The sequence below is a fragment of the Vigna unguiculata genome, chromosome 8 (assembly GCF_004118075.2).
Source record: "Vigna unguiculata cultivar IT97K-499-35 chromosome 8, ASM411807v1, whole genome shotgun sequence".
Taxonomy (NCBI): domain Eukaryota; kingdom Viridiplantae; phylum Streptophyta; class Magnoliopsida; order Fabales; family Fabaceae; genus Vigna; species Vigna unguiculata.
This window is the reverse complement of record NC_040286.1, coordinates 8487617-8497639: the sequence shown is the minus strand read 5'-3', so window position 1 is coordinate 8497639 and position 10023 is coordinate 8487617. Positions and strand designations below refer to the sequence as shown.

General features: G+C 34.1%; 1 protein-coding gene across 1 annotated transcript; it reads left to right on the top strand.

The window, feature by feature from the left end:
• The first annotated feature begins 177 nt into the window (after positions 1-177).
• LOC114195600 (ubiquitin carboxyl-terminal hydrolase 26-like) lies at positions 178-9497 on the top strand. Its single transcript, XM_028086121.1, has 16 exons — positions 178-294; positions 416-461; positions 1130-1228; positions 1319-1915; positions 2642-2897; positions 3330-4060; positions 4239-4347; positions 4922-5100; positions 5327-5611; positions 5691-5889; positions 6162-6233; positions 6450-6689; positions 8260-8523; positions 8788-8935; positions 9099-9225; positions 9278-9497. Exons 3-15 carry the CDS (start codon positions 1152-1154, stop codon positions 9191-9193), a joined length of 3252 nt encoding a protein of 1083 aa, XP_027941922.1. The 5' UTR covers positions 178-294; positions 416-461; positions 1130-1151; the 3' UTR covers positions 9194-9225; positions 9278-9497.
• The last annotated feature ends 526 nt before the right edge of the window (positions 9498-10023 follow it).

Sequence of the window (10023 nt, the reverse complement as noted above, 5' to 3'; positions counted from 1 at the left end):
TGATCAAATATAACATCATCATCAAATATATATTAATTTACTCTTTTTAGTTTAAAATCATAATGACAAGAATAATTTTGATGAATTGAGATTGAAAAATTAAGAAGATTTTGATTAACCTCTTTCGTATACCTAAGTGAGAGGGAAAAAAGCGTGACTCAAAATTGACTCATTATTTCACTCTTTCATGTTCAGTTACATGGCCCAACACAAATCAATTGTCCCTTTCTCTCTTTTCACTCTCTCTCACAGACTCTTCATCTTCTTCCACCATTCCTTCTTCTTCTGTCAAAGGTAAAAAATTCTATTAACAAAGAACAACAGTTATCAACTATTATTGCTCAAAACAAATTTAAAAATAAATTCATTTTGTAATTCTCTTGTTTCTCACTTCCTTTCTTTATTTTTTTTTCAGTGATTCTTGATCTTCCAGTTCAGAGCAGTTCCTCCTTTTTTCGCAGGTAACGTCACATCCACGTTTTCTGATTTTCTCTGCCTTGGTGTAGTAATTTCAGGATAATGTTGTTGCGATTGTTGATTAACGTTATTGTTGATGTTTTTTTTTTAATTGAATCGTACGTGTGTTTTTTATTTCGTTGTGTCTTCGTTTCTCTGTTGATTTTTATTTGGCTGGTTAAAATTGGTAGGGTTCTTTTAAGCTGTTTGTGATATTTATGTAATTTGATTTATTTTTTCTGCTTCTGGTGTGCAATGAATACTGATGATGAAGAAGTGAAGTTAGGATAATGTGTTTGCGTACATGCACAAATATAGCTACTTCTCGTGTAATTTGTTTTTTGTGAAATTTTGGGTTTATTCGTTTGTAATGATAGCTGTTAGGTAACTGCGTTTGCATATTTTGAATTCGTTGAAAGTATGTTCTGTATGAACATTTTCCTGTGCTGTAGTTTGAATTTTGAGTTGCATTCTTGGCACACTAATAATAATTGGTGTTGGGTCATGAAATTTTGATCGCAGAACTACCTACATAGATTGAACAAGTTTAACTATCTGTTGATACAGTTTGGTTCAATGTTGAGAGTTAAAATAGTGATGAGGGACTACTGTCTTAATTCATTTCATTTGCTTTTGAATCAAGGAAATTAGTTGCTGCAGTCCTTTTTTTCAGGGTTAGGCTTATTTGTTGTACAATGACTAGACCAACAACTCGAAATAAAAATAAAAGGCAGAAACATGGGGATGACGATGGCATTTCTGAAATATTGAGGTACTACTATCCAAAATTCTTTGGTTTTTTTAGCTTGTGAAACATAAATAGATTAGAGCAGATTGTTTACTTTACATGTTTATTGTGTAGGAAAATTCATAAAACAGGAGCAGTGACTGAAGATGATATGAGCCAACTGTATATGATTTGGAAACCAGTCTGTTCAGGCTGCCGTGTTAATACTAAAGACAACCCAAATTGCTTTTGTGCATTGGTTCCGCCTCCAAATGGTACTCGGAAGTCTGGTTTATGGCAGAAGATGTCTGACATTCTTGAAAGTCTTGGCCCTGATCCAACAACAGATCTTCGTGCTTCTGATTGTTCACCTGCTGGTCTGACAAATCTTGGTGCAACATGTTATGCCAACAGCATACTACAGTGCTTGTACATGAATAAATATTTTCGTCAAGGCATATTTTCTGTAGAACCTGATCTTTTAAAGCAACAACCAGTGTTAGATCAATTGACTCGGCTTTTTGTACAATTGCATGCTAGTAAAAAGTCTTTCGTAGATTCTTCCCCATTTGTTAAAACACTGGAGTTAGACAATGGAGTGCAGCAGGATAGCCATGAATTCCTGACATTGCTTTTGTCACTACTTGAGCGTTGTTTGAGCCATTCCAAAATTGCTAAAGCAAGAACAATTGTTCAAGATCTTTTCCGAGGGACTGTGTCTCATGTGACAACGTAAGAATCAGTGCTTATGGGTAACTTATTGAACTATATGCAATACTTTTTTCCTACTAATTTTAATTTTGACGGGGTGGCCCTGTTGAAGTATTATAGATTTGTCAAAAAATTTGATTTTTTTTTCTTATATTTTTAATCCATCCCTTTCCCACTCCTTAAACATACAGGAAAATGCCCAAAAAACTATTTAGTTTCTGTTGCTTACATGTAAAATACATTTGTGTTTAGTTTCTGTTGACTCCTTCTGCAAGATGCAAATTGCATTTGTTTTCCCTGACAATGTATTTGATGTTACTAAACCACGCTTCTGATTATATTTTTCTTACTAAATTGGCTGTCACATTTTTCTTTGAGCACTGTTGGTACTGGTTCTTCATAATCCTTTTCTCGTTGTTGGTCAAAAGCTAATATGAATTGGCACTGATTTGGACAGAGGCCATGACAGTGATGCATACACAGCAGCACAACAAAATTTGATCTGTCCATGTAATTTTTGTAGTATCTTATTGTGTTCCGTGTAACATGAAGTGTTTGGCACGTTTCCAATGCTGCCTTTCTTGAAGTGTCAATGCTTTATATGTCACTTGTGAATCTGGTATATCGTGATCAAATGTTACCAAATAAGTTTTTTATACTTCTACATTCATATTATATATGCACGTGGCCTTTGGTAGTTGTATTTATGACTGTTACACATTTCTTAATTTTATCTTTGATTTGTAGGTGTTCGCAATGTGGAAGAGAATCTGAAGCTTCTTCCAAAATGGAAGACTTCTATGGGTTAGAGTTGAATATCAAGGGATTGAAAGATTTAGATGAAAGCCTAGATGATTACCTCGCCATTGAAGAGCTCCATGGAGATAATCAATATTTTTGTGGGTCATGTAAAACAAGAGTCGATGCTACACGCAGCATCAAGCTCTGTACATTACCTGATGTACTTAATTTTCAACTTAAACGTTATGTCTTCCTTCCACAGGTATTAGGAAAAAACATGAATTATTATTGAGAGCACTACAGAACAAAATGCTGTCTGCATTTTTTGATGGTTTACATATTCTTTATTGTATTAGGTTGACAATGAGGGAACTTACTAAAAGAATAAATATTCCATTACAGAATTTAAAAAACAAATGAAATTGATTTACTTAGGAAAACCTTGCAGGATGTATTTTGAAATTATTTTTTTGGGTAGTGATCTTGGAAGAGTAGTTTTCCCAAGATAGAGACTGTTTTAATGATTACATGGCTTTTCTTTCTTTGGGTATTTACATGTAACAGTGGTTTCTTATTTTATTATTCCACCCTGTGTAACTTTTTATCTTCTTTATGCCTGTGGAGTAAATCTTATTTTCTGTAACACAATTTCTTTCTGATATTTTTTGTCTTGTATTTTTCGATTTCATTGCAGAATACAATGAAGAAGAAAGTTACTTCTGCATTTTCATTTCCAGCTGAACTTGATATGCACGCTAGATTGTCTGAGCCATCTCAGTTTGAGTTGATATATGACTTGTCAGCTGTACTGATTCACAAAGGCACTGCTGTTAATAGTGGTCATTACATTGCCCATATCAAGGATGAAAACACTGGGCAATGGTGGGAATTTGATGATGAGAAGGTTACTAACTTGGGTTGTCATCCATTTGGAGAAGGAGCTTCATCTTTTACTTCTAAATCTGTTAAGATGGACGCACTTCATTCTAATTGCTCTGAAGCAATGCTAGCTGACGGTAATGGTATAGATGCTCCTCATTCACAATCTTCACTTGTGGAGATATTTACATCTGATGAGGCATACATGTTGATGTACCATCTTAGGCATAGAAAAAATGTTGATGAAAAGGGGGACATGGTTTATGGTGCTAACTTTAAAGAAGCAGATCACAATGCAGTTACTGCACAAGACAGTGCTTGTATCCCTTCTCATCTTTGTGACGAGATTCAAAATTTTAATGCCACATATCTTGATTCTTGCAACCAGTACAAACACAGGAAAGCATTAGAACTAAGTTGTATCGATGAGAGGAGACAGGAAGTTCGATCTATTTTAGCTGAATCTCCCACCCAACCACTAGAGCAACCGTCTTTTTGGATCTGTAGTGAATGGCTTCGCCAGTGGGCTGACTCTATTGTTGTGACGTTAGTGCACATTTTCTATTGCATTTTTTTACATTAAACATTAGAGGTTTTATTTTGTTTATTATTTGTATCAAAGGTCAATTTTTCATGTCTTTAGATCTGGTGTTCCTTCTACCAATTATTGTAGGTAGGATTATTTCACTTAACGAATAGGTTACTTACATCTTAATGTTAACAGTGCTCTTGACAATACACCTATCCAATGTTCACATGGGAAAGTTCCAGTGTCTAAGGTTACCTCAATGAAGCGATTATCTTCTAAAGCTTGGGATAAATTATTGACTAAGGTAACCTGGCATATCTTAAGTACATGATTCCTTCTTTTTTTAGTCTCCTTGTGTTATCATATCCTACATTGATTCTGTCACTCTTGAAATCAATATGAAAAAGAATGGTAATTTAGCATGGTAAAGAATACATTGGATCGTAATTGTTTGTGTTTCTCTTTTACACACTGTGATAGCTAATACTACTAGGAGTTATATAAAAGGATTTATCAGAGGGAGAATTAATAGTAGAAAACTAGTATCCCATAAGCGAGTTAATTTGCAGCATTAGCAGGCTGTTTTCATTATGAAATGCCAAGTTTACCTTGTTCTTATTGGACTTTAGCAAGAAAATTGTTGTCATATGTGTGTCTGAAGGAGGACTCGAGGAGTAACATTTAAATAAATGATAATTTTTGTGAACTGGGCATTACATTGTACTAAAAATGAAACGAAGTTTAAGCATCTGTTGAGAGATTTAGTTACTGTTGATTTTTTGTCATAATTTATGGTTTATTCATATGTATCACCTCATATTTTTCCATTGTTGCAAAATAATTATTTACATATTCATTTATTGGCTGGTGAAATTCAGTATGGTGGGGGGCCAACTCTTTCTCACAATGACTGCTGTTGGGATTGTCTGATCGAAGGGGCACAGAATGTGGTGTCAGCTGACTCCTATCGGGATCAAAGAGAATCATTGAAGCAATTTGCACGGGATATTCTCAATGGAAATTATGAAGATGGAATGTACTATGTGTCTAGACCATGGTAAGACTGAAATTCTTTTTTCCTGCCAGTTCTGCTTCTTTAGAAAGGGGTAAGAGGTGGTGTGGATAAGTGCTCTGTTTCATTATGAAATAGTAAAATTTGCCTAGTCTTAGAGAAACCTGTCACCTGTTTGCTCAGTTTTAATATCCTTGCATTATCTTTCCTTGTCTGTTAAGATATTTCAAAAAATATTAAAACTTTTATTCTGATGAGTTTAAATTTTTAGGTTGCAGCAGTGGTTGAAAAGAAAAGTTGGTGATGCTCCATCTGAAGCTGATGCTGGACCAACAACATCTATTTGTTGTCCACATGGACAACTTAGGCCTGATCAAGCTGTTGGGGCCAAGCGGTTGCTTGTTCCTGAGGGTTTCTGGTTTTTCTTATATAAAGATGCCATTACTGTAAAAACAGATGATCCTCTCGGTTGCCGTGCTTTTCCTGTAGGCTCAAGTGAATGTTTGCAATGCCGTGATGAAATATCTAAAGAGGCTTGCTTTGAGGACTCTATGAGGTGATTGTTTTCTGTACATTTTCTATTAGTGTAGAAGTGGCATAGCAAATTTTGAAGTGAATTTATTTTCATGACGCAGATTAGTAAAACAAATGCAACGACAAAATCATGAGAAGTTATTTGTTGGTAAAAGTATGCCACTTTCATTACATTGCAAGTATTTCTTAGTTCCTTCATCGTGGATTTCGAAATGGAGAAATTACATTAATTTGGCCGTCAAGAATTCTGATACACCTGAAACTTTGGATGGGGTAATTGATTCACTGATGTGTGTAAAGGTATCTTCTGTTGTTATGCTATGTGCATCTGTCTTTTTGTCTCAGTTTATTATACTACTTACTAGCGCTTTGTTAAATTTGAGTTTTCTTTTTAGGTGTGCAATTATTTTGAGAATAGTAACTTTGAAAAATTGTCATGTCATACATGTTAGGGATTTAGTTGTGTATCTCTTACTCTTTTTATTTTACTGTGATTTGTTGTCATGTATATGCCATCTTTAATCCATAGCAATTTCATGATGAATTTTGTTTCCCCTTTTTTGTGTCTTCAGCACTCACAGCTCGTAGAAAGGCCTCCTGAACTGATTTATAGACGTGGTGTTATAATCTCAAGAGAATCTTCTGTAAGTTAGAATTATTAAAGGAATTTTTACAATATAGTCAGTCAAGTGACGTGCACATGCAAGCTTGCAGTTTTATCTCATTGTTTAGTTAGCTGAAATTAAATTCAGTATTTTAAGTATGCTTTAAATCCTGTTTTGCTCTCTCCATTTTCACTATGTTACTTAAGTGTGTTTTCCGTCTCTCAGTTTTATAATTATTCACTTTGTTGATTCTAGGTAGATGGCTTAACCATCATATCTGAGAATGATTGGAAGTGCTTCTGTGAAGAATGGAGTGGTATTGAGACCAAAGGAATATCCGCAAGAATTGAGAATGTTAATGATTTGGAAGATGCTTTGAACGGATCCTGCAAAGAGATGCCTATATGTGAGGATCAACTTGATCCTTGGGATAAAGTGAATAATGGAAGTGGGAAGGGAGTGAATAGACAACTTGTGATTAAGACTAGTCCTGAGGTAATCCAAAATCTCTGCCACGATCTGTTGTATGTGCTATTCTGCCTCTGCTCCTAATATTTATCAATTGACGCTAATTATCATAAGCTACTATCTAAAGGATTCTAACAACCTCACGGTGTTCATTTTGTTCCTAATTTTAGAGAGTAACGTAGATTTCCATCTTATGTATATTTTTCCAGATTGTGCATGATTTCTCTTTTTTTGACACATAGAAAACCCCTCAAGTGTTTAACACTATTATATTGTGCACGTGAATTTTACTGAATTGTTCCTAAAATGTCCACTTCATCTTCTACAAAGACTCCAATGTTCTCCTTCTCTTCTGCATTTCCAACCCGTAAATGAGGACTGTCTCATCTTTGGCCCTTCTTCCGCTTTCCCTAGGGATCCTTTATCTTTGGCCCTTCTGCCTTAATGCTTCTGTTGTTGCCTAAATACTCATTTACTATTTTGGATCAAAGGAAAAAGTTGTAGTCGTAGTAGGAGCCAACAAATAACTTGCTTTGGTCTATGTAACCCATCTTCATCATTATGTTAAACCCTTTTATCAATTTTAGGAACCTTATCATTAAATAAACAAACCACTAGATAAGAGTCGATAATAAACAAAATAAAACCCAATCAACCAATAGGATCCACCGAACAAATGGAGCATGTATTATTATGGAATAGTAAACAAAGAACTGCAATATTCCCTGCCAAACAAATTCCTTTGCCCAAACACTAGATGAAAATTGTAAGTTGTGTTTGGACGTAACTGAGTTTCAATTCAAATTAATGAAAATTTCTATAGGAGTACTCAACCGAGAATGGTCATGAGGCTGACACTGGCAGCAGGGAAGGCCTCAATGAGGGAGTGTGATGGCTGGGCACTGAGGTGGCATCATTCTATTTAGGGAGTGGAAGCTTCCTGTTGTGCAAACTTTTCAAAGATGTGGGTTTTGGGCTTGTGGTTTAGTGAGAGCAATACTTTTTAGTTTTCACAGAAAGAAGAAAACCATATTCTCATTTGACAAAAAAATTTAAATCATAACTTGATGCCGTTTCATTAAGAGGTGGCAGTGTGACGCAAAAAAAATGGAGGTTTATCGGGTACAACTGTTTAAAAACGGGTGCAAGTGTATTTTACCTTTTTTTTAAAAAACATCTGCACAGGAAATGGTGGGAACAAGTTGAACAAATTTATCAAATAATCTAATATGGTGGAAATGGTGTTTAGTTCACCTTGACTTGAAAGACGTCCTTGTTTTTACTAGTTTTCCTGTTAGATATTTTCAGCAAATGCATACCACTATAACCCTTTGGTTTTTGTATGTAGTGCATGTTTCTGAATGAAGACCATCGTATCTTCAATAAGCAACTTTCAGATGTGTTTGTGTTACTTCTGAAAATATGTTGTACTTTAGTTAATAATTGTCTAGTTCTATTTTATTTGGCATGGTCTATGTCACTTCCAGTCCATATTTGCTCCCGCTGAGCAGATAACTTTAACCTACATATGTTGAAAGTAGAAACTTCTCTGTTTTGTTTTAATTTGAACTATAATCCTCCTTCTCTTAATATGCAGGTTTGTGAAAGTTGCATTGGAGAAAAGGAAAGTTTTGAGTTATTGCAGAAACTTAACTATAGCGATAAGGACATTAGTGTAATTCTTGTCCATGGAAAGGAGGTCCCAAAATCTGTCTTGGATGCTGCAAAGCGCTTTGTTGAAACAGATAGGAGGGTTTCTAAACGTTCTCGGAAGATGAAAAATGAGAGTTCAATTAGCCTTAAAGTTTCTGCTTCAACATCAATTTACCAACTGAAAATGATGATATGGGAATCCTTTGGGGCAAGTCAAATTTGTTTTATATGTTTATCATTACACTCATCATATATGTTATGAGTTTTTTGTTTATTTAAAAGCATTGCACATCAAGGTGAACTGAAACTGACATGGATGTTTAATAGAAATTAGCATAGCGTACTAAACTGAAAATAGAATGGGATGAGAAAAACCACTTTGAATAAATTTCCATGTATATGTTGCTGCAATCAATGTAGTGCTTCATAATGTATAATTTGTTTTTTCTACATGTGGTAATTGTCCTTGCAGGTTGTCAAGGAAAACCAGATACTACAAAAAGGCGATAGGAGAATTGATGTTGATAACGAACATATGACGCTTGCAGATGTTAATATACTTGCTGGAGATCAGATTATTGTGAGAGACTCTCAGATCCATGAAAATCGAGATATTGCAGGCATGTTATTTGATACTGCTTCTTGATTAGCTTTTACTTTCATATACTCTTATAGCCTCGATACTTTTATCTTCTTCTTTCGTTTTGTCATTCTGTATGTTTTTGTTATTTCAGTGATTTTGAGTTCTTAACGTATAAACATTGTCATATTTGTATTTTGCAGAAGAGCTTTGTGATGAGGTAATGGAAACGCAGCGTACCGAGACAGGATTTCGTGGAACACTCTTGACGTCAAATTTTTCATCTCAGGTGGTTTAGGAAACAAACTTTTAGTTAACATTTATTGCTGTATATATATATATATATATATATATATATATATATATATATATATATATATATATATATATATATATAAGTTCTGAATGGAAAATTTTGAGTGAGAAAAAGGAGTGTACTAAGATACAACCATGTAAATTCATCTGGACCTTACACAGCGTTGAATGCAAATTTTGTGTGCGTGAGAGAGCAAATGCTCAAAGGTTGAAGGCACTGTCACTTACATTGTGCAGAGTACATCAATCCTTTCTAGTTAATTCGATATCAAACCTGAGGCTAACATCTTCATATGTTTGGCATAACTTTTCCTTTTTGAAGTTAAAATTTTAAAAATAGTTGTTATTTAGGGTTTAAAAGTAAATTAGTTTTAGTTTGAACGAAATTAAAAGTTGTCACCTTTCTACTCCTTTTGTATTTCAGATTTTAAATGCATTCTGGATTGCATAATATGAAATACAAATATATTTTGAATGGTATAATTTGCCATATAAATATTTTTTGAAATATAAAAAATTGTATATTGTAAAATATAAAATAAAAATATATATTTTAGACATAGAGGAATGACGCTCTGAAGTGAAATTTTGTGTATGCTAATGTGTATTTGTTGGTTTTCGTTGTTGAATGCTGGTTTTTTTTCAGATTTTCAACTTAGTATCAATTAGTTTCATTCCATTGTGCTTTACTTTTTTTTTTCAATTATTTACAAAAAGTAACTTGTTATAACTGGTAAAAGTAATTGGTTCACTATATATAGTTGGTTAATACGTCAATCCTTAAACTCGCACTAAACTATATAGCTATTTTTG

Bases quoted from the DNA above. Each gene is read 5' to 3' on its own strand.
- LOC114195600 (XM_028086121.1), top strand. From the start codon at position 1,152: ATGACTAGACCAACAACTCGAAATAAAAATAAAAGGCAGAAACATGGG. The intron at 1,916-2,641 runs GTAAGAATCAGT...TTTGATTTGTAG, and splicing joins ACTGTGTCTCATGTGACAAC to GTGTTCGCAATGTGGAAGAG. The intron at 4,061-4,238 runs GTTAGTGCACAT...TAATGTTAACAG, and splicing joins GCTGACTCTATTGTTGTGAC to TGCTCTTGACAATACACCTA.